General features: G+C 44.3%; 1 protein-coding gene and 1 long non-coding RNA gene across 2 annotated transcripts in view; one reads left to right on the top strand and one right to left on the bottom strand.

Annotated features, from left to right (window-relative positions):
* The window catches only part of tyro3 (TYRO3 protein tyrosine kinase), a 28,719-nt gene extending 12,268 nt beyond the window's left edge, over positions 1–16,451 (top strand). The window contains exons 5-19 of the mRNA XM_046308345.1: positions 2,388–2,474; positions 2,683–2,798; positions 3,330–3,510; positions 9,833–9,975; positions 10,294–10,432; positions 10,642–10,768; positions 10,992–11,086; positions 11,216–11,311; positions 11,605–11,685; positions 12,549–12,641; positions 12,865–12,986; positions 13,773–13,882; positions 14,121–14,280; positions 14,653–14,789; positions 15,051–16,451. Coding sequence (XP_046164301.1) covers positions 2,388–2,474; positions 2,683–2,798; positions 3,330–3,510; positions 9,833–9,975; positions 10,294–10,432; positions 10,642–10,768; positions 10,992–11,086; positions 11,216–11,311; positions 11,605–11,685; positions 12,549–12,641; positions 12,865–12,986; positions 13,773–13,882; positions 14,121–14,280; positions 14,653–14,789; positions 15,051–15,471 — 2,108 coding nt within the window. The 3' untranslated portion in view covers positions 15,472–16,451. The remainder of the gene's footprint in view (positions 1–2,387; positions 2,475–2,682; positions 2,799–3,329; positions 3,511–9,832; positions 9,976–10,293; positions 10,433–10,641; positions 10,769–10,991; positions 11,087–11,215; positions 11,312–11,604; positions 11,686–12,548; positions 12,642–12,864; positions 12,987–13,772; positions 13,883–14,120; positions 14,281–14,652; positions 14,790–15,050) is intronic.
* On the bottom strand, positions 13,431–23,628 carry LOC124001513. Its single transcript, XR_006832797.1, has 3 exons — positions 23,544–23,628; positions 15,520–15,626; positions 13,431–15,416 (listed from the first exon to the last, which is right to left on the bottom strand). It is a non-coding gene; the product is annotated as an uncharacterized LOC124001513 (long non-coding RNA).
* Positions 23,629–23,646: the final 18 nt, after the last annotated feature.

Raw genomic sequence — 23,646 nt, 5'->3', positions numbered from 1 at the left:
CTTAGATACGATAGATAAAGGATACAGTGTATATACATTTGAGATGTGTAATGCAAGATATGGGAACATTAAAGTGGCATTATTAAAGTGACTAGTGTTCCATTTATTAAAGTGGCCAATGATTTCAAGTCTGTACGTAGGCAGCAGCCTCTCTGTGCTAGTGATGGCTGTTTAACAGTCTGGCCTTGAGATAGAAGCTGTATTTTTCAGTCTCATGGTCCCAGCTTTTCACCTGTACAGACCTCGCCGTCTGGATGGAAGCGGGGTGAACCGGTTGTGGCTCGGCTGGTTATTGTCCTTGATTTTTTTTGTTTGCCTTCCTGTGACATCGGAGTTTGTAGGTGTCCTGGAGGGCAGCTATTTTGCCCCCAGTGATGCATTGTGCAGACCGCACCACCCTCTGGAGAGACCTGTGGTTGTGGGCGGTGAAGTTGCCGTACCAGGTGGTGATACAGAAGTTAGTGAGGGTTTTCGGTGACAAGCCACATTTCTTCAGCCTCCGGAGGTTCAAGAGGTGCTGTTGCGCCTTCTTCACAACACTGTCTGTGTGCGTGGACCATTTCAGTTTTGTCGGTGATGTGTACAACGAGGAACATAAAACATTCCACCTTCTCCACTGCTGTTCCTGATTTCAGGAACTGATGAAAGACGATTGAGAAATATCCTCTATTGATTGAACAAGCCAGAAAATGGCATATGAATCATATGTCTGATCAGACTGTTAGTGCTGTTAGTTCAAAAAGGTGGACCGCCATCCGTCTGTTGTAAGAGCAACTCAGACATTAGTCATACTTTGCAAGGAAGGGATCATGGTTTTATGGCTTTCAAGCTGCTCTTAGAGATTTGTGCTTGAGTTGGAAATGGAACTGTTTTAATGGTAGAACGAAGCCAAAGGTTATTCTCAGTGGGTGGAACGTTAATGAAGGGCTTTCTTGCGCTTTCCTCTGAGGGTTTACACTCCGATGTTATGTCTATGCTATGCTGATATCTACGAGTAAATACACAGTGCTTTTTTGTCTATGGGCACAGCACTGTATGACGTGTTTTCTTGTTGGCTATAGATAGATAGGGAAACCTGTAATGATTCCCCTTATCAGAAAGAACAAATGTTATGACTTGAGAGTGGAAATGCGCTGTAATTGGTTGAGAATGCGTACAAGTGTAAATGTTTGATACGTGTAGACACCAGCCAGTGGATTGTTCATTAGAAGTCTGATTCATTCCCTTCTCGTGATATGTAAGCCTTTCGCCTTAGTGGCTCTCCTCCTTCATTTCCTGCTTATGTTTAGCTGGTTTAGTTCCTCTGTCCTATTTAACTGGCCCCAGGGCTCTGGTCAAAAGTAGTGCACTAAATGGGGAAGAGGGTGCCATTTGGGATGGATACAAAGACTTTGCTGCGGAGTTCTAACTCTGAGTCAGGAATGAATTAGCCAGATACTCCACTTAACAGGTGCTGATGTTTTCCTATCTGGCTACCAGAGACTGATGGTTCCTTGGAATGTGAGAGTAACCAGATGTGTTTCAGTCCAGCTGTTATGGCCCTGGCATGTTTTTCTGTCAGTCAGTGGATGACTAACCAGGTAGTGGCCCTTATTGCCTGATATTGTTCACTGTACAGTGTATAAACACACACACACGTTTGTTTTTTACTAACAATTGATTCTCATTCAAAATTATATTTCCCTTACCCTTAACCTCACCTTTACCCGACTTGTAACACTAAACCTAACCCCTAAGCCTAAAATAAAATGTTCCTTGTGGGGACCGGTGAAATGTCCCCACTTATTCAAATTGTCCTTGTTTTACTATCCTTGTGAGGACTTCTGGTCCCTGCAAGGACAGTAAAATGTGTGCACACACACACACACACACACACACACAAGCCTTCCTGTAACTGTGTTTGTCATGAAGGATTAGCTCAAGGAAAGTGATACAAGGCTTAACAATGTCGGTCTAGGTTAGGAGTTATTCCTTGTGCACTCCTTGTGTTTCCGTGCTGTAGTTTCAGTAGCTGGTTTGTGCAAATTGGTGGTTTCGAAAACCCTTAGATCCTTATCCAAGTTAGGCGTGAATAAAATAGTTTTTTTTCAGTGCACAAGATGTCTAGGAAGTCTGGAGATGTGGCAATTTCACCACCGGTTGCCGCTGAGGTTGTGGAAATCCAGATGATATATATATTAGTAACCCACTGTGGTATGCATTTGATACTGTTCCCAGTGTGAAAATGACTCATTTACATGGGAGAAACAAACTGTTGGTCAGGCATAGTAGCAGAGGACTGGTTTAATTCACTCTTTTGGCATCGACTGAACCCTCCCCTTTTTAAAGGGCTCTGGTTTGCGTACCTCACTTAACATGTCTCCCACCTCTGTTCCCTTTCCCTGTAGGTGTGAATAACAGCATCAAGTTCTACTGCGAAGCCAAGAATGCCAGAGGTATCTCAGTATCGCGAACAGGCACTGTGCACATTAAAGGTGACTAATTCATGAATATTCAGTGCTGTCATGTGGGACCAAGGCATTTGCTTTTCAAATTGAATATGCTGCCTGATGAAGATCGGCTAGTCAATGCACATCGCAGTACGCTGCTGTTACTTAGCTCTTCTTGTCTGCTCCTCGTCCAGCTCCTGTGCAGAGTTGGATGTTAGTAAATCTAAATCCCCGTCTTTTCCTTTGACTGCAGTCCTCCCAGCAGCCCCTAAAGGTGTGCAGGTGGTCCACATGGTGGAGAACAATGTCACACTGGCCTGGAGCCCAGGCTTCACTGGACACTCTGACCTGTCGGCCTGCACCATCCAGGTAAAGAATTGTATTATATTCTAATACTCCAGTCCCACAGATAAAAAGGAACTAACCCGGCACAACTGAGATGGCTGGCCAGTGCTGTGGATTTGGCTAAATTCCTTAATCAAATAACCCTGTGACTGAATTCTTATATGTGGATGTTCAATAAAGCAGTCATGGAATATGCCAGCAAACTGACACACTCAGTCAGCAGTTAAATATATTTACGCATTTTTAAGAGATGTGGTTGTTGAAAGTCGTCTGTCAGTGCAATTTAGGATTGGAGTGACAACCATCAAACTTGAGATTCATGCCTTGGATCAATGCTTAGTCAAGATTGAGAAAATGAAAATAATTATTTATTTTTTTGGTGGGGGGCAGCGCCTTGAGTATTATTATTTTTCGTTCTTTGAATGAAAGAATTTGCTGACGAGAATTTCACTTCAAAAGATGGTTGACATATCATGCATTTTTTTCCCCACACGCTCTGACATTTGTCCTTGAACTTTCACCCTTATGGAATGTTTTCCTTCCTTCCTCTTGCAGATGTCTAAGAACTCTGGGAGGAAGGTGGAACTTCTGGACCAGCGTGTAAAGGTTCCACCATTCCAACAGCTCCTCAGTGGGCTGAGCTGCTACTCCAACTACAGTGTTCGAGTGTGCTGTGACAATGAGGTTGGGACCTCCCTATTCTCTGGCTGGCTGGACTTTCAGACACCAGAAGCAGGTGGGCATCCAGCCAATAGAATACATAATGACATTACATTTACATTTACATTTAAGTCATTTAGCAGACGCTCTTATCCAGAGCGACTTACAAATTGGTGCATTCACCTTATGACATCCAGTGGGACAGTCACTTAACAATAGTGCATCTAAAACTTAGGGGGGGTGGGGTGAGAGGGATTACTTAACCTATCCTAGGTATTCCTTAAAGAGGTGGGGTTTCAGGTGTCTCCGGAAGGTGGTGATTGACTTGTCCTGGCGTCGTGAGGGAGTTTGTTCCACCATTGGGGGGCCAGGGCAGCGAACAGTTTTGACTGGGCTGAGCGGGAGCTGTTTCCTCAGTGGTAGGGAGGCGAGCAGGCCAGAGGTGGATGAACGCAGTGCCCTTGTTTGGGTGTAGGGCCTGATCAGAGCCTGGAGGTACTGAGGTGCCGTTCCCCTCACAGCTCCGTAGGCAAGCACCATGGTCTTGTAGCGGATGCGAGCTTCAACTGGAAGCCAGTGGAGAGAACGGAGCAGCGGGGTGACGTGAGAGAACTTGGGAAGGTTGAACACCAGACGGGCTGCGGCGTTCTGGATGAGTTGAAGGGGTTTAATGGCACAGGCAGGGAGCCCAGCCAACAGCGAGTTGCAGTAATCCAGACGGGAGATGACAAGTGCCTGGATTAGGACCTGCGCCGCTTCCTGTGTGAGGCAGGGTCGTACTCTGCGGATGTTGTAGAGCATGAACCTACAGGAACGGGCCACCGCCTTGATGTTAGTTGAGAACGACAGGGTGTTGTCCAGGATCACACCAAGGTTCTTGGCGCTCTGGGAGGAGGACACAGTGGAGTTGTCAACCGTGATGGCGAGATCATGGAACGGGCAGTCCTTCCCGGGAGGAAGAGCAGCTCCGTCTTGCCGAGGTTCAGCTTGAGGTGGTGATCCGTCATCCACACTGATATGTCTGCCAGACATGCAGAGATGCGATTCGCCACCTGGTCATCAGAAGGGGAAAGGAGAAGATTAATTGTGTGTCGTCTGCATAGCAATGATAAGAGAGACCATGTGAGGTTATGACAGAGCCAAGTGACTTGGTGTATAGCGAGAATAGGAGAGGGCCAAGAACAGAGCCCTGGGGGACACCAGTGGTGAGAGCGCGTGGTGAGGAGACAGATTCTCGCCACGCCACCTGGTAGGAGCGACCTGTCAGGTAGGACGCAATCATGCCCAACTCGGAGAGGGTGGAGAGGAGGATCTGATGGTTCACAGTATCGAAGGCAGCCGATAGATCTAGAAGGATGAGAGCAGAGGAGAGAGAGTTAGCTTTAGCAGTGCGGAGCGCCTCCGTGATACAGAGGAGAGCAGTCTCAGTTGAATGACTAGTCTTGAAACCTGACCGATTTGGATCAAGAAGGTCATTCAGAGAGAGATAGCGGGAGCTGGCCAAGGACGGCACGTTCAAGAGTTTTGGAGAGAAAAGAAAGAAGGGATACTGGTCTGTAATTGTTGACATCGGAGGGATCGAGTGTAGGTTTTTTCAGAAGGGGTGCAACTCTCGCTCTCTTGAAGACGGAAGGGACGTTCAGGGATGAGTTGATGAGCGAGGTGAGGTAAGGGAGAAGGTCTCCGGAAATGGTCTGGAGAAGAGAGGAGGGGATAGGGTCAAGCGGGCAGGTTGTTGGGCGGCCGGCCGTCACAAGACGCGAGATTTCATCTGGAGAGAGGGGAGAAAGGGTCAGAGCATAGGGTAGGGCAGTGTTAGGGTAGGGCAAAATGGTTGACGAAGTCATCTGCAGAGAGGGAGGAGGGGGAGGGGGCGGAGGATTCAGGAGGGAGGAGAAGGTGGCAAAGAGCTTCCTAGGGTTAGAGGCAGAAGTGGAATTTAGCGTGGTGAAAGTGGCTTAGCAGCAAGACAGAGGAGGAAAATGTAGGATGAAAGGATGCCAGGTCCGACAAAATGAGTCATGAGCCACGGAGGCGGGAGTCATCTGCAGATGAGGGGGGAGGAGGGGGGTTGAGGGGGCAGAATCAGGAGGATTCAGGAAGAGATGATAGGAAGAAGGTGGCAAAGAGCTTCCGCGATAGGGTTAGATGGCAAGTGGTTTAGCGGAGACTTGGCAGAGACAGAGGAGTTGCAATGAGGTTCTGTGAGCTCGCAATGAGTCATCGGCCAAGAAGGACAGCATCTAGTAAATGCAGAGAGGGAGGAGAGGAGGGTTGAGGTCAGGAGATAGGTGGGAGAAGGTTTGAGCGGAGGGAAGAGATGATAGGATGGAAGAGGAGAGAGTAGCGGGGGAGAGAGAGCGAAGGTTGGGATTCCGAGTAGGGGCAGTGTGGGAGGTGTTGGATGAGAGCGAGAGGGAAAAGGATACAAGGCAGTGGTCGGAGACTTGGAGGGAGTTGCAATGAGGTTAGTGGAAGAACAGCATCTAGTAAGGAGGTGAGCGTATTGCCTGCCTTGTGAAGGTCAAAAGAGGAGAGGAGTGGAAAGAAGGAGGCAGAGAGGAAAGAGTCAAAGGTAGACGTGGGGAGGTTAAAGTCGCCCAGAACTGTGAGAGGTGAGCCGTCCTCAGGAAAGGAGCTTATCAAGGCATCAAGGCATATCAGCTCTTTTGTTCATCAACTGTTTTTTTTTTGTCATTGGGTGCGCCCCAAATCTCACCCTATTCCCTATTCCCCATTGCACTATTTATGGGCCCACGGTCAAAAGTAGTGCACTACTTAGGGAATAGGGTGCCATTTAGTATACACACATGGTCAACCAACCACTTCACCAGCTGGACATCAAAAGCACATGATGATTCATGCAACAATATGGCAAGTGGTAACCTTATCACAATGGGAATATAACGTAATGCTTCATGTTTGTTGGCCCTCTGTGCCTCACAGCCAACTTTTCAAAGTTGTTACACTGTCAAAGTACTAGAACATGAACTAAATCCTTTAACTTTTATATAGGATGCAGTCTAATTTGATAGGTTTTAAATAAGGTTTGTTGTTGAGATAAGGGGTACATACATGCAGCAAAGTTTAGGATGTGGTCATGGGAGGGAGTCTGATGAGGGGAGCAGTGCAGTTGGGGTTTCTGGGGGTGACCTTGATGGTAAACTGGCAGTGCTGGACACAGGCCAGTTGATTCCAACACTGTTGGTACAATGAACCATTGTGCATGCCCTCAATCCAAATCAATGTGTTGCAGTGCTGAACTAAGGCCTGTTACCTCAGTGTCCCCACACGCTGGTCAGGAATACCACTACAGGGAGACCATGGGCTCTCACTCTTAGAGATCAACCAATTTTTAGTGAGTGCTGTTAGGTCAAAGATACTGATTTGATTAGTGATTTCCCTCTCCTCGCAAATCTTTCCTGAGTTTTAGAGCAGATTGTGTTTTAAATAATGAACTGCTTGATGGCAGTAGCACAAGTTTACAGTGACCGCATTGACATACAGTACCAGTCAAAAGTTTGGACACGCATACTCATTCAAGGGTTTTTCTTTACTTATACAATTTTCTACATTGTAGAATAATAGTGAAGAAATAAAAACTATGAAATAACATCTATGGAATCATCTAGTAAGCAAAAAAGTGTTAAACAAATCAAAATATATTTTAGGTTTTTCAAAGTAGCCACACTTTGCCTTGATGACAGCTTTGCACACTCTTGGCATTCTCTCAACAAGCTTCACCTGGAATGCTTTTACAACAGTCTTGAAGGATTTCCCACATATGCAGAGCACTTGTTGGCTGTTTTTCCTTCACTCTGCGGTCCAACTCATCCCAAACCATCTCATTTGGGTTGAGGTCGGGTGATTGTGGAGGTCAGATCATCTGATGCAACACTCCATCACTCTCCTTCTTGGTCAAATAGCCCTTACACAGCCTGGAGGTGTGTTGGGTCTTTGTCCTGTTGAAAAACAAATGATAGTCCCACTAAGCGCAAATCAGGTGGGATGGCGTATCGCTGCAGAATGCTGTGGTAGACATGCTGGTTAAGTGTGCCTTAAATTCTAAATAAATGACAGACCATGTCACCAGCAAAGCACCATCACACCACCTCCTCCATGCTTCATGGCGGGAACCACACATGCAAGATCATCTGTTCACCAACTATGCGTCTCACAAAGACACGGCAGTTGGGACCAAAAATCTCACATTTGGACTCATCAGACCAAAGGACAGATTTCCACCAGTCTATTGTCCATTGCTCGTGTTTCTTGGCCCAAGTAAGTCTCTTCTTCATATTGGTGTCCTTGAGTAGTGGTTTCTTTGCAGCAATTCAACCATGAAGGTCGGATTCACGGTTTCCTCTGAACAGTTAATGTTGAGATGTGTCTGTTTCATGAACTGAAGCGTTTATTTGAGCTGCAATCTGAAGTAGTTAACTAATGAACTTATACTCTGCAGCAGAGGTAACTCTGGGTCTTCCTTTCCTGTGGTGGTCCTCAAGAGAGCCAGTTACATCATAGCGCTTGATGGTTTTTGCGATGCGCTTGAAGAAACTTTCAAAGTTCTTAATTTTACACATTGACTGACTTTCATGTTTTAAAGTAATGATGGACTGTTGTTTCTCTTTGCTTATTTGAGCTGTTCTTGCCATAATATGGACTTGGTTTTTTACCAAATAGGGCTATCTTCTGTATACCACCTATACCTTGTCACAACACAACTGATTGGCTCAAACGCATTAAGAAGGAAAGATTTCAGATTAACTTTTAACAAGGCACACCTGTTAATTTAAATGCATTCCAGGTGACTTCCTCATATTTTTTTCACCTTTATTTAACCAGGTAGGCAAATTGAGAACAAGTTCTTATTTACAACTGCGACCTGGCCAAGATAAAGCAAAGCAGTTCGACACATACAACGACACAGAGTTACACAACAACACAGAGTTACACATGGAGTAAAACAAACATACAGTCAATAATACAGTAGAAAAATACATCTATATACAAATGTGAGCAAGTGAGGTGAGATAAGGGAGGTAGAGGCAAAAAAAGCCATGGTGGCAAAGTAAATACAATATAGCAAGTAAAACACTGGAATGGTTGATTTGCAGTGGAAGAATGTGCAAAGTAGAGAGAAAAATAATGGGGTGAAAAGGAGCAAAGTAAATAAATAAATAAAGTAGGGAAAGAGGTAGTAGTTTGGGCTAAATTATAGATGGGCTATGTACAGGTGCAGTAATCTGTGAGCTGCTCCGACAGCAGGTGCTTAAAGCTAGTGAGGGAGGTAAGTGTTTCCAGTTTCAAAGATTTTTGTAGTTCGTTCCAGTCATTGGCAGCAGAGAACTGGAAGGAGAGGCGGCCAAAGGAAGAATTGGTTTTGGGGGTGACCAGAGAGATATACCTGCTGGAGCGCCTGCTACAGGTGGGTGCTGCTATGGTGATCAGCGAGCTGAGATAAGGGGGGACTTTACCTAGCAGGGTCTTGTAGATGACCTGGAGCCAGTGGGTTTGGTGACGAGTATGAAGCGAGGGCCAGCCAACGAGAGTGTACAGGTCGCAGTGGTGGGTAGTATATGAGGCTTTGGTGACAAAACGGACGGCACTGTGATAGACTGCATCCAATTTATTGATTAAGGTATTGGAGGCTATTTTGTAAATGACATCGCCGAAGTCGAGGATTGGTAGGATGGTCAGTTTTACAAGGGTATGTTTGGCAGCATGAGTGAAGGATGCTTTTTTTGTGAAATAGGAAGCCAATTCTAGATTTAACTTTGGATTGGAGATGTTTGATGTGAGTCTGGAAGGAGTGTTGACAGTCTAACCAGACACCTAGAATATGTGGACAACTACAAATACCTATGTCAGAACCGTTCAGAGTAGTGATGTTGGACAGGCGGGCAGGTGCAGGCAGTGATCGGTTGAAGAGCATGCATTTAGTTTTACTTGTATTTAAGAGCAATTTGAGGCCACAGAAGGAGAGTTGTATGGCATTGAAGCTCGCCTGGAGGGTTGTTAACACAGGGTTGTTAACACAACTCATGAAGCTGGTTGAGAGAATGCCAAGAGTGTGCAAAGCTGTCATGAAGGCAAAGGGTGGCTACTTTGAAGAATCTCAAATCTAAAATATATTTTGATTTAACACTTTTTTTTTTTGCTTACTACATGATTCCATATGTGTTATTTCACAGTTTTGATGTCTTCACTATTATTCTACAATGTAGAAAATGTAAAAAAAAAAAAAAAAAACTTGAATGAGTAGGTGTGTCCAAACTTTTGACTGGTACTGTATACCAAATCTACCTTTTTTTATAATGTTCTTTATGATCAAATGTAAGGTGTTAAATGTAGAGGTTTTCATTGACACTGCATCCCTGTGTGTTATTCCTCCCCAGTGCCCTCTGCTGCCCCCCGGAACCTGACATTTGACCTAACGGAGCAGCAGCTGTCCATGAACTGGGCGACCTTGGAGGACGATGAGCTGCAGGGGAAACTGATGGCCTACAAAGTCCAGTGGAACCTGGGAGGAGAAGGACAGGTAGCCATGCAGTCATGGGTGAACAGGGAGTACAGGAGGGGGCAGAGCACACACCCTTGTGGGGCCACCGTGTTAAGGATCAGCATATAGATTTTGTTTCTACCTTCACCACTTGGGGGCGGCCTGTCAGGTGGTCCGAGACCCAATTGCAGGGCCTTCTCAGTATTCAGCAGTTACAAAGCATAATGTGTGTTGTGTAAAAAATGTAAAAAGCCTAGCACTCCCTTGCGGTGGAAGCTTTAGAAAAAAGGTTCTTCAACTCAAAGCATGTCTTATGTAGACCATACACACTGACATACTTTGGTTGTTGTGTTCCAGGAGGCTCTGTTCTTTAAAGAGAATGTGGCCCACCTGTCTGGTGGAGGTCGTTTCTTCAACGCCACCTTCCACGTGTCAGCGTGTACAGTGGCTGGTTGTGGGCCCTGGAGCCAGCCTGTACTGGTCATGCCCGCCTCAGGTCAGTGAGCCCCTCTCACTCTCCATTATAAGCCCTGTCACTCTAGTTGTTTTAAAACCTATGTTCCAAATTTGAAGGTGACAGAGTGTTGTGCTGTATGTAAAGCCAGTGTGTGTGTGTGTGTGTGTGTGTGTGTGTGTGTGTGTGTGTGTGTGTGTGTGTGTGTGTGTGTGTGTGTGTGTGTGTGTGTGTGTGTGTGTTCCACACAGCATTGGCAGCCCAGATGCAGAGAGGCCATATGTGGGTGGGTCTTCTGTTGGGCCTGCTGGTGGCCACCATGGTGGGGCTTCTCTTGACAGTCCTAGTGCACCGCAGAGGGAAGGAGACACAGTTTGGGTATACTACCATTGCTCTCTTACTAAACCAGGCCAAAGCCTTTCAAATAAACATTATTTTCTGTTTAAATTCATTTGCATGGGCTGAAAGCAGTATTTTAATGAATTGACTGACCTACTGTAAACAGCTGCCAAAGTATTTAAACCGGGCCTCTGATTCTGGTAGATACTGCAGACAGTCGGCCTACCGGTATGTGAATGCAGGACTCTGCTTGTCATTGCAGGTCTGTCTTCAATCCCCCAGGGAATGAGCGCTTGGTGTCCTTCACTGCAGCCAGGTCATTCAACAGGACCTGCCCCGAGCTCCCAGAATCCAGCTGTAAGTAAAGTCAGTCGTGTTTGGCTTGCGGCCTCCACAAATAAAGGTGCCGCCCTCTGTTGACACTCTGTGCTTGTAGTCACTGGACCTTGGTGGTGAGTAATGAATTAAATCGGTGTCTCCCACCAGTGGACAGTTTGGGTATCAATAACGATCTAAAGGCCAAACTGCAAGACGTCCTGATCCCAGAAAGACTACTGACCCTCGGACACATGTTGGGAAAAGGTTGGTGAGGGCTTCCTTGTGTACCGTTTCTATACAAACTAGCTCACACCCTTAAAAGTGTTGACTGAAAGTAGACCTGTTGAGAAAAAAAAATGTGGTAGATGCTGGCGACTGCAAAGGAAAATATTTACTAACGTCTGGCATGGCCTATAATCATGACCGTGTATGGCTAAATAACAGGGCAGACCTCATGTCTGTGTTGTGATGTTTTGGAATATGTTGAATTGTAACCAAAGTGTTTATTGTCCCAGGATGAATGTTCCAGTGATTTTCAATTTCCTGTGTTTGAGTAGGTGAGTTTGGCTCAGTGCGTGAGGCCTTCCTAAAGATGGAGGACAGTACTGTACAGAAAGTTGCAGTGAAGGTGCTCAAAAGTGAGTGAGCGACTATAGACTACATTTTCACTGCCTTTTTATATGAATGTGTACAGTCGGTGGATATTACATTGAAACAGTTGAAAGTAGGCGTGAAAGTAGATTTCTTCCCATTCTGGAACTTCCTTTGTGTGCACACGCTTGGGCCTAATCATAGAATTACAGAATCCCTATTCATTTCAGAGGTATGCTGTAGGTCTAATAGTAAAAATGTGTTGTTTCCCTTTTAAAATGTATTATATTTAAAAAAAAATGTTTTATTGTGGCATGAACACAACCAGTCATGATGTTTTCATCTGATTGTCAAACAATCACGTCAAACAGCTCCTATAATAAGCCTGGCTACCTGCGCACGTTTGTCCACTCTAAAAATATATATATTCCAGCATCATTACAGTGCACTGTGCAAACGCCATTTGATGAATGGATAGAGACAGCTGTTACAAAACACCAGAAAGTGGAATGAATGATTTCGATTTGGCGATTTGTCAAAAATACTTAAACTTGTGTAACCTGAATTGGTGCATCCACTGCTGTTTGCGTGCGTCTGTCTCGGCCACTCATCTCTGCCGTGGCAAAATGTCACTATATTGTCCAACCATACCGCATTTTGGAGCATACTTCCACACGTCCAGTCTCACATGTGGTCGGGTAATGATACATAATGGTGTAATAACCTACAGTTCTTCTTGGCATCTTTTTAATTATTATTATTATTATTGTGATAAGACTCATGTTTTACCGGTAGGCCTATGGCGTGCCCCCACTATTTATTTTGCCAGAACTCCATACTGGCTTACTTTCACCCGATGTGAACTAATATGTCCTTGCAAGTCGTGATAACTTTTTTTTTCTCCCATCAGCGGATATCAACTCGTCATGTGATATTGAACAGTGCCTGAAGGAGGCTTTTCATATGAAGGACTTTGATCATCCTAATGTCATCCAGCTCATTGGTTAGTCGTGAAGAAAGAAACCCATGACTTAGGCCAACTTTTATTTCAATTAAATTCATGACAACTTTTATTTACGAAAGGCATTGTTAGATTACAAATAATAACATATTCTACAAACGGGTACAAGTAGGCTCCTTAGGATCAGAGAAAGAGTTGTAACTGTCATTACAGCAACTCAATGCAGCGAGTTGCTGATTATATTGAATATGTTTTGGTCCTCCAGGAGTGAGTTTGCACAGTCGCCCTCAGCAACGGTTGCCCATCCCCATGGTTATCCTGCCATTCATGAAGCACGGGGACCTTCACACATTTCTGCTCTTGTCCCGCCTTGGAGACGAGCCCTTTGTGAGTGCCCCCTAAACATTTTATACACACTTGTATGCATACTAAAATAGATACATTGAGTGTACAAAACATTAGCAACACATTCCTTAATATTGAGTCCCCCTTTTGCCTTCAGAATAGCCTCAAATTGTCGGGGCATGGACTCCACAAGGTGTTGAAAGCATCCCTCAGGGATGCTGGCCCATGTTGACTACAATGCGTCCCACAGTTGTGTCCAGTTGGCTGGATGTTCTTTGCGTGGTGGACCGTTCTTGATACACACGCTAAACCGTTGAGCGTGCAGCGGTGCAGTTCTTGTCACACTCAAACCGGTGGGCCTGACGCCTACTACCATACCCCATTCAAAGGCTCTTAACTTTTGTCTTGCCCATTCACCCTCTGAGTGGCATACATACACAATACATGTCTTAATTGTCTCAAGGCTTAAAAATCCTTCTTTAACCGGTCTCCTCCCCTTCATCTACACTGATTTGAAGTGGATTTAACAGGTAACATCAATAAGGGATCATAGCTTTCACCTGGACAGTCTGTCATGGAAAGAGCTGGTGTTACTAATGTTTTGTACGCTCACCCTATAACACAATCTATAATACATTTCCGCCCTACTGTTACATTTGACAGTTTACATACAGAATGTTTTAAATCATTTCTTTATTTCATGTTATGGAACTAGAGGAAAGACCAGGTTGACCTGTGGGCCCAAATTATTATTTATATTCATAGTAGACTTTTTGTATAGGTTCAAATCACGTTTTAGCAAAATGTTGCTGTCTCTCCCTTACACAGACCGTGTCACTGCAGATGCTCATACAGTTCATGTTGGACATCGCTCGTGGAATGGCGTACCTGAGCAACAAAAGCATCATACACAGAGATCTGGCTGCGCGCAACTGCATGTGAGAATCTACGAGCACAGTAGAATGTGGCTTTGTCCAAAGTGGCACCCCATTCCCTGTAGGGCCCTGGTCAAAACGAGTGTACTAAATGGGGAATATGGCAACATTTGAGACAGCAACCCGTCACTTTACTCTTTCCTAACTGGGACTCCCTCTCATATAGTTTACACTGAATTTACTAGAGCGTTATCTTGCCTTGTGGGTTAGATTGTGACCATCTCCTCTCCTTTGTTCATAGGCTTAGTGAAAACCTGACAGTCTGCGTGGCAGACTTTGGGCTGTCAAAGAAAATCTACAGTGGCGACTACTACAGACAAGGATCTGTCTCAAAGCTGCCTGTCAAGTGGATAGCACTGGAGAGCCTTGCTGACAATGTCTACACTACTCAGAGTGATGTGGTATATACAAAGATGGACGCACCCTCATAGTGGTCACAGTACACACAAACTCGTATCTTCACTTTCTACATGATGGTGACACTGTAGGGCGGGAATATTTCAGTTCGGGATCCCCATCTTGAAATCCTCTTTGTGAAAAGGATTACATTTGTGTTTTGTAATGCAATTCAATGCATCGTGGATAAGATGTTGATTTTGTTTCCAGACCAATTTAATTTTCGTATTTTTAAACGATGTAGTGGCCACAGAAGTTAACTGACTGAGTCCCTGTTTAATAGATATGTTGATTATGTTTTTGGAACTGTCAATTCCTTATTTTTGCCTTTTTTAGTGGCCCCGGAAGTTAATTGACTGACTCTGTTTTCCCCACAGTGGGCGTTTGGAGTCACCATGTGGGAGATCATGGCACGGGGACAGACCCCTTATCCTGGGGTGGAGAACTCTGAAATCTACGAGTACCTCATCAAGGGAGAGAGGCTCAAACAGCCACCTGACTGCCGAGATGACATGTGAGTGGTCCACTGGGTCTGATAGAAAATCTCTGGCGTTGAAAATCAGCCTGCAAGGCCTTCATCAGAACTGATGGGATCAGTGCTATACTTTTCAAATGACTAAACAATCTAATTATCATCATTGGTGCTAGATTAATGAAAATGATTTAATCATGAGTTTGTATATTTTACTGCCTATTTAACCAGGTAACTCATTGAGAACACATTACTTTACAATAACAACCTGACAGTTCAAGTCCTCTCCCTCTCTTTTCCCAGTTATGAGATCATGCATAGCTGCTGGAGCCCTGTTCCCAAGTGCCGCCCCAGTTTCCTGCACCTGATTGACCAGCTGGAGGGGCTGTGGGCCAGCCTATCCCCTGGGCCTAGCTGCATTAAGGAGGCCCTTCTCTACGTTAACCTGGAGAATGACAAGGGGGAGCAGGGGGCACTGGGTCCAAGGAAGGACCCCTTCTGGTCAGGAATGCCCTCACAGTGTGTGGGGATGGAGGAGGATGAGAAAGACTGGCTCGTGGTGTCTTCTGGGGCAGCTCTGGCTGTCGGTGGAGACTACCGCTACATCATCGGTCCTACCTGTCATGGCACTGAAGAGGATGGTGGGAGGCAGGGGGACTCGATGGATACCTTGCAGCCAGACGTTAGGGATGAGGAATATGAAGATGCGTTCATTAATGTGTGATTTTATATTTCGACCATCATGCTGCCTCCCCTGCCCTCCTTAACTGACCTTGTGTACAGATCTCACAGACTGGCAAGTTGATTGTGGAGGGTTGGTCACTCACTACTGTCCTCCAGTGAAGTTTCTGAAAACGAATGGATGCTCACCAGCATGACCTAACGGAGCAGAATTGGATTGAAGTTCATATCTCGATGAACTTTTCTACCCAGTTATTCTGTTCTTTGTGTACATTATACTATGACTTCACACCAATACACACACACAATCAGCCTTACTATTACATTGACAAAAAGCGCAGTATATTTTAGATCTTGACTGATACAGTTAACATTTTCAATGGAAAACTCACTGACCGAGGCATTATTTAGTCTGTAGATATGTACCTTTTGATGTTTTAGGGAATGAATTTATTAACAAATGCTGCCTACATTTAGGTATTGAACATTGGCATTTGCTGCTTTGCGAACTTACTCCCTTTCATACCCTAAACTCAATATATAATAAGCAGCTCCAGTCCAAAAGCCTCTATTACACTTGTTCTTATTTAACCGTAACATTTTAATGGAGCACAAATGAAATAATTCTTTAAAGCAGTGGTCACCAATCTGAGTTGCGATTACTTTTGAGTCCAAAAGCAAGACGAGCTCTACCGCTCAGATGTATTTTGTTTTACGTAACCTTTCTGAATTACAGTTCATGTAAGGAAATCAGTCAATGGGAAAAATTAATTATGCCCTAATCTCTGATTTCACATGACTGGGCAGGCCTGCAGCCATGGATGGGCCTGGGAGGGCATAGGCCCACCCATTGGGGAGCCAGGCCCAGTCAATCAGAATTAGTTTTTCCCCACAAAAGGGTTTTATTAGACAGAAATATCCTCAGTTTCATCTGCTGTCCAGGTAGCTGGTCTCAGATGAAGAAGCTGGAAGTGGAGGTCCTGGGCTGGTGTGGATACACGTGATTTGCGGTTGTGAGGCCTGGCAACAACTCGCGTCACCCCGCTCCTCCGCTCTCTCCACTGGATTCCAGTTGAAGCTCGCATCCGCTACAAGACCATGGTGCTTGCCTACGGAGCTGTGAGGGGAACGGCACCTCAGTACCTCCAGGCTCTGATCAGGCCCTACACCCAAATAAGGGCACTGCGTTCATCCACCTCTGGCCTGCTCGCCTCCCTACCACTGAGGAAGTACAGTTCCCGCTCAGCTCAGTCAAAACTGTTCGCTGCTCTGGCTCCCCAATGGTGGAACAAACTCCCTCATGACGCCAGGACAGCGGAGTCAATCACCACCTTCCGGAGACACCTGAAACCCCACCTCTTTAAGGAATACCTAGGATAGGATAAAGTAATCCTTCTCACCCCCCCCCCCTTAAAATATTTAGATGCACTATTGTAAAGTGGTTGTTCCACTGGATGTCATAAGGTGAATGCACCAATTTGTAAGTCGCTCTGGATAAGAGCGTCTGCTAAATGACTTAAATGTAAATGTAAACATTCCTGCAATCAGAATGCCACTTTCACACTCCCTCAAAACTGTGGCATTGTGTGACAACTGCAGCACAAGGTACACTTGTGTAATGATCATGCTGTTTAATCAGTTTCTTGATATGCCACACCTGTCAGTTGGATGGATTATCTTGGTTTAAAGAGAAATGCTCAATAACCAGGAAGTAAACAAATGTGTGCACAAAATTTGAGAAGCTTTGTGCATATGGGACTTTTTTTCAGCTCATGAAACATGGGACAAACACTTTACATGTAGAGTTTTTCATTTTTGTTCAGTTTATATTTCAAAATGTGAGGCATGATCACACCAGCAATTGATCAGTTGTATTACTTGTAAGGCACAGCTGAGTGAGCATATATATGAAATAATAAAAAATAAATCTGGGCTGATGGTGCCTGCATCCGATGGTCAGACCCAGTGGAGGGAGAGCAGCAGACTAAGGGTCTGCCTCAACATCTCCCTTCTCTCCCTTTCCTCCACTGACACTGACCAAATAGGGACAGTCTGCCAGCTGATGGCAAAACTTGAGTCGCACCGCATAATTTCTGCCTCATGCACAAATTCATGTTACTTGTATGAACTATTTTAATAGCATATAAGTGTTGAATAAAAAGGTGTTGAGTAAGAACTTAAACTCACTCAAAAACAGCAGCTCTTTCCTGTAGTCGTTGACAGTCTCTCTAGTCATGGTTTGAAATCTCACAGTATCAACATTGCTGTAGTTTTTTTATACAGTGGGGAGAACAAGTATTTGATACACTGCTGATTTTCCTACTTACAAAGCATGTAGAGGTCTAATTTTTATCATAGGTACACTTCAACTGTGAGAGACGGAATCTAAAACAAGAATCCAGAAAATCACATTGTATGATTTAAGTCATTTGCATTGTATTGCATGAAATAAGTATTCGATACATCAGAAAAGCAGAACTTAATATTTTGTACAGAAACCTTTTGTTTGCAAATACAGAGATCATACGTTTCCTGTAGTTCTTGACCAGGTTTGCACACACTGCATTTTGGCCCACTCCTCCATACAGACCTTCTCCAGATCCTTCAGGTTTTGGGGCTGTCGCTGGGCAATACCGACTTTCAGCTCCCTGCAAAGATGTTCTATTGGGTTCAGGTCTGGAGAGTGGAGTTTAGACCAAAAAGCAATATTTTTGTCTCATCAGACCACATGACCTTCTCCCATTCGTCCTGTGGATCATCCAGATGGTCATTGGCAAACTTCCGACAGGCCTGGACATGTGCTGGCTTGAGCAGGGGGACTTTGCGTGCGCTGCAGGATTTTGATCCATGACGGTGTAGTGTTACACTAATGGTTTTCTTTGAGACTGTGGTCCCAGCTCTCTTCAGGTCATTGACCAGGGCCTGCCGTGTAGTTCTGGGCTGATCCCTCACCTTCCTCATGATCATTGATGCCCCACGAGGTGAGATCTTGCACGGAGACCCAGACCGATGGTGATTGACCGGCATCTTGAACTTCTTCCATTTTCTAATAATTGCGCCAACAGTTGTTGCCTTCTCACCAAGCTGCTTGCCTATTGTCCTGTAGCCCATCCCAGCCTTGTGCAGGTCTACCATTTTATCCCTGATGTCCTTACACCCTCTCTGGTCTTGGCCATTGTGGAGAGGTTGGAGTCTGTTTGATTGAGTTTCTGGATAGGTGCAGTTAACAGGTAATGAGTGGAGAACATACGGGCTTCTTAAATTAAAACTAACAGGTCTGTGAGAGCTGGAATTCCTACTGGTTGGTAGGTGATCAAATACTTATGTCATGCAATAAAATGCAAATTAATTACTTAAATCATACAATGTGATTTTCTGGATGTTTGTTTTAGATTCCGTCTCAAAGTTGAAGTGTACCTATGATAAAAAATTACAGACCTACATGCTTTGTAAGTAGAAAAACCTGCAAAATCAGCATTGTATCAAATACGTGTTCTCTACACTGTATATCTATTTTTTTACACTCACTACTTTACTGCAGACACCGATTGGCCAGCGGTAGACCTATACAGCACTTGATTTGCTCTCCGGGCCGCTGGGAAAGCAGAGTTAGTACCGTCAGACACATGAAATTATTCAAAATGGGAACACTTCACTACTAAAATATTGAATAGGAACGCAAGGCTTTAACGCTGGGTTTTTTACAGAAATGTTTGGTGATCGATGAGGAATGCCTTTGACCTCGGACAGTCCATGGCGATGACCGGTTGGTGACCACTGCCTTAAAGGGATACTCTGAGATTTGTGCAATGGCCTTTTTATCTAAACTCAGCAAAAAAAGAAAGTTCCTTTTTTCAGGAACCTGTCTTTCAAAGATAATTTGAAAAGAATCCAAATAACTTCACAGATGTTCATTGTAAAGGGTTTAAACACTGTTTTCCATGCTTGTTCAATGAACCATAAACAATTAATGAACATGCACCTGTGGAATGGTCGTTACGACACTTAACAGCTTACAGACGGTAGACAATTAAGGTCACAGTAATGAAAACTTTATTAAGGACACTAAAGAGGCCTCCTATTGACTCTGAAAAACACCAAAAGCTGCCCAGGGTCCCTGCTCATTTGCGTGAACGTATCTTAGGCATGCTGCAAGGAGGCATGAGGACTGCAGATGTGGCCAGGGCAATAAATTGCAATGTCTGTACTGTGAGACGCCTAAGACGGCACTACGGGGGGGACAGGACGGACAGCTGATCGTCCTCGCATTGGCAAACCACGTTTAACGACACCTGCACAGGAACGGTACATCCGAACATCACACCTGCGGGACAGGTACAGAATGGCAACAACTGCCTGAGTTACACCAGGAATGCACAATCCCTCCATCAGTGCTCAGACTGTCCGCAATAGGCTGAGAGAGGCTGGACTGAGAGCTTATAGTCCTGTTGTAAGGCAGGTCCTCACCAGACATCAATGTTGCCTGTGGGAACAAACCCACCGTTGCTGGACCAGACAGGACTGGCAAAAAGTGCTCTTCACTGACGAGTCGTGGTTTGGTCTCACCAGGGATGATGGTCGGATTCGTGTTTATTGTCGAAGGAATGAGTGTTACACAGAGGCCTGTACTTTGGAGCGGGAATGATTTGGAGGCAGAGGGTCCATCATGGTCTGGGGCGGTCTGGCAAATCTGGTACAGTCCACGAGGAGGAGATGCACTGCAGTACTTAATGCAGCTGGTGACCACACCAGATACTGACTGTTACTTTTGATTTTGACACCCCTTTTGTTCAGAGACACATTATTAAATTTCTGTTAGTCACATGTCTGTGGAACTTGTTCAGTTTATGTCTGTTGTTGAATCTTATGTTCATACAAATATTTACACATGTTACGTTTTCTGAAAATAAACGCAGTTGACAGTGAGAGGACGTTTACTTTTTTTGCTGAGTTTACTTCCCCAGAGTCCGATGAAATCATGGATACCATTTTTATGTCGGTGCATGCTGTTTGAAGGAAGTTTCTAACTAGTGTTAGCTGATGCTTTGTGATACTCTGACCAGTCCATCCTTACCAGCCTGTGCCTAGTTTGTTTTAGATTTGTACATTAAGTTACAATGTAATTCTCACCTCAAGTGTAAGTAAATAAAAAGTGTTGGTTGTTTCATCATCGTATGGTATATTTAAGCAATAAGGCTGAGGGGGTGTGGTATATGGCCACAATACCATGGCTAAGGGCTGTTTTTACGCACGAGGCAAGTGCTAGGACACATCCCTTAGTCGTGGTATATTGGCCATATCACAAACCCCAGGTGCCTTATTACTATTATAAACTGATTACTAACATAATTAGAGAAGTAAAAATAAATGTTTTGTCATACCCATCGTATAAGATCTGATATACCACGTCTTTCAGCCAATCAGCATTCAGGGCTGGAACCACCCGGATTAAAATTGTCTTTATACCTTCAGGGAAAGCTTGGAACTCCAACACTCACCCTCAGCCTAACTTCTATGTGCCCCAGCTGATCTGGATAAATGTAGTTAGTTAGTTCATTGTAAATTATCAGATACAATTACTTTACTGCATGAAAACTGTATTAAAAAAAACATGACTGCTGTGATGGAAACAGGAAGTTTTGGTACAATTTCATAAATGCAGACAGAATTTGTTTGTTCGTTTGACATGGTGGGATCTTTTTGTGTCGGTAAAATTAATTATGCGAGAAATAGCAGTAGAAACAACTTTAAGCGCAAATATTAATATGATAACCATCATATTGAAGTAAACTTGGGATTCACGCGATGATATGGTGTGTGTGATCCTCCCACTACGACTCGGGAAACCATGTAGTGTATTAGACTAGATTATTATTAATTTCACAGGGTAGTGAAAGTCCACGGTGATCTTGATCCTCATTTTCCAACAAATATTGAGGGTCTTACTCTGATACTTGACTGCCAGTTGACAAATATTCAGGATTTTATCCATTATAATCTCATGCTGTTGGCTAGAGCACACGTACCAAGACCAGAGTAGGAACATTTGCTATTTAACACAAAATAATCCGTAGAGTTAAATGTGATGGATTTTTATTGGGTACATGAAAATGTAAGCGAAAAAGTAAAACAATGTGTGCATTATGTAATACGCACAGCACACATTTTTCAAGTTGGTGGCGGAAGCACACCAATGTTTGGAAAATGCATTTATTTTTGTGTGTGGATTATTTTACATTTTCGCATTAAAATCGGTCTCCAATTGGATGGAAACCTAGCTACTGAGATTTGTATTTTATCCCAATCCCCCAGACACAGAGAGAGTGGACAGGACATGGTCAGCCTGGATCAGTTTAGGGATTAAGTGCCTTGCTCAAAGACACAACTGCCAGGAGATGGCATTAAGGATTAGATACCTGGCACCCCCCAATTGCTGGCTCATATCATGACAGATTTCCCTGACAGACCCAGGATTCGATCCTGCCTCTAACTGCTACCCCATATAAATCCTTAATAAATTCAGAATATATTTGCAAATGACTGAAATCTGCTGATGTGCCCTTGAGCAAGGCCTGTAACCCTAATTGCTCCAGTAAGTCGCTCTAGAGGGTCTGCTAAATGACTAAAATGTAAATGCATATTTCCTGTCATGTCATGGGGCCCCCATTGTGTTATGTTTGAATCACTCAGATAGCTTAAGCCTTGTTCTTATACTATGGAAAAATTTGTAGAAACCGTAAATTTCTCTCAACCCCACGCATACTTTGAACATGTAGAATTGTAGCTTGCCCCCCCACGTTAACATTACTACCGCTGCTGAATATAATCTTAGGGAAACACTGCATTTCAACTGCTTCGAATTTAGTATAACTGTCTTTTAGGTGCAGTTTGATTGCCATCTTAAGTGGCGGTCCAATTCACAAACGTTGCCCCCTGGGCCCTCGATTTAGCTCGAGGAAGCTTGTGAAGATTTAGGCTGCATTCCAAACACTTAAAAGACACACCAGTTTAATGCAAACTGTTGTCGTATCAAACTCCGGTGGCAGCGAAGTGTCAAACGTAATCAACAGGGACTGCATTTTCGGCATGTAAGACATAATAACGCTAGTTTGATGATACTGACTTTAGCGTTGGCAAATTGGAATGACGCTCAAATGGTCTTCCAAATAGTCAGGAGCCTACAACACACATAGCTAGCTTCATAAAACATGTATTGGAATTCTGAAATCTAGGAATAATTGTCAAACTATACATCTAGCTTGCTAGCTGTATGGGTAACTGTAGCTAGCCACATTAGCTTGCTAGGTACATTAAAAGCTTGAGGTTGGTTGCTTTTAAACCGAACTTCAAGATTTCTACCAAGGACGTTGCCTCTTCGACCATCACTCTCCCCCGCTTGGGCAAGGTACATTTTAAGTAGCTACACTCGTATGTGATGGTGTAAAACGTCATTCAAGGGCTAAAGGTTTTGGACCGAGGGCTGTCTAATTTGCGTTTGGACTGCAGCCAAGTCTTCTTACGTCGTCCTACTAGCTACGGATTATTCCCCTAACTATCCGGCTCCCCAACCCTGCACGTTAGAGGATCCTACCTACTATACATAGACATGGAATCACTGGCCACTTTAATAATGGAAAACCAGTCACTTTAATGTTTACATGCTGCTTTAGTCATCTCATATGTATATACTGTATTATATTCTGCTGTATTTAGTCCATGCCCCCGACATTGCTAGTCCTAATATTTATATTTTTCTCAATTCCATTAGTTTACCTGTAGATGTGTGTATTGTTGTGAATTGTTAGATACTAACGTTACTGCACCGTTGGAGCCAGGAACACAAGCATTTCGCTACACCCGCAAAACATCTGCTAAATATGTGTATGTGACCAATGAATTTTGATTTGAAAACACCGAGTCGAAATGCAATTACAGCCAAGTCGCAGGTAAATTCTTGCATTGACAGTTTCAACCTGGTTAGAGCTGGTTGGCAAGCACATGTCCCCCGAATAAGCATGCCCACAAGCTTTGTCTGTCGTTACGTGTACATTCGACATGTTCAACTTTGATTATATTTATACCCCAACCTTCAGTCTTCGTTGGAAGGCCACCTACCAAAAAGCGGGGAGTTTCAAATCTCCACATGGCGGCGTTCCGTACCACCTCAGCAGGCATGTTCTCCCTCCGTTTTGAATCATGTGACACGAAGGCGCTGAGT

This window comes from Oncorhynchus gorbuscha, linkage group LG17 (assembly GCF_021184085.1).
Source record: "Oncorhynchus gorbuscha isolate QuinsamMale2020 ecotype Even-year linkage group LG17, OgorEven_v1.0, whole genome shotgun sequence".
Lineage (NCBI taxonomy): Eukaryota > Metazoa > Chordata > Actinopteri > Salmoniformes > Salmonidae > Oncorhynchus > Oncorhynchus gorbuscha.
The sequence above is the reverse complement of the archived record's forward strand: the minus strand, read 5'-3'. Positions and strand labels throughout refer to the sequence as shown.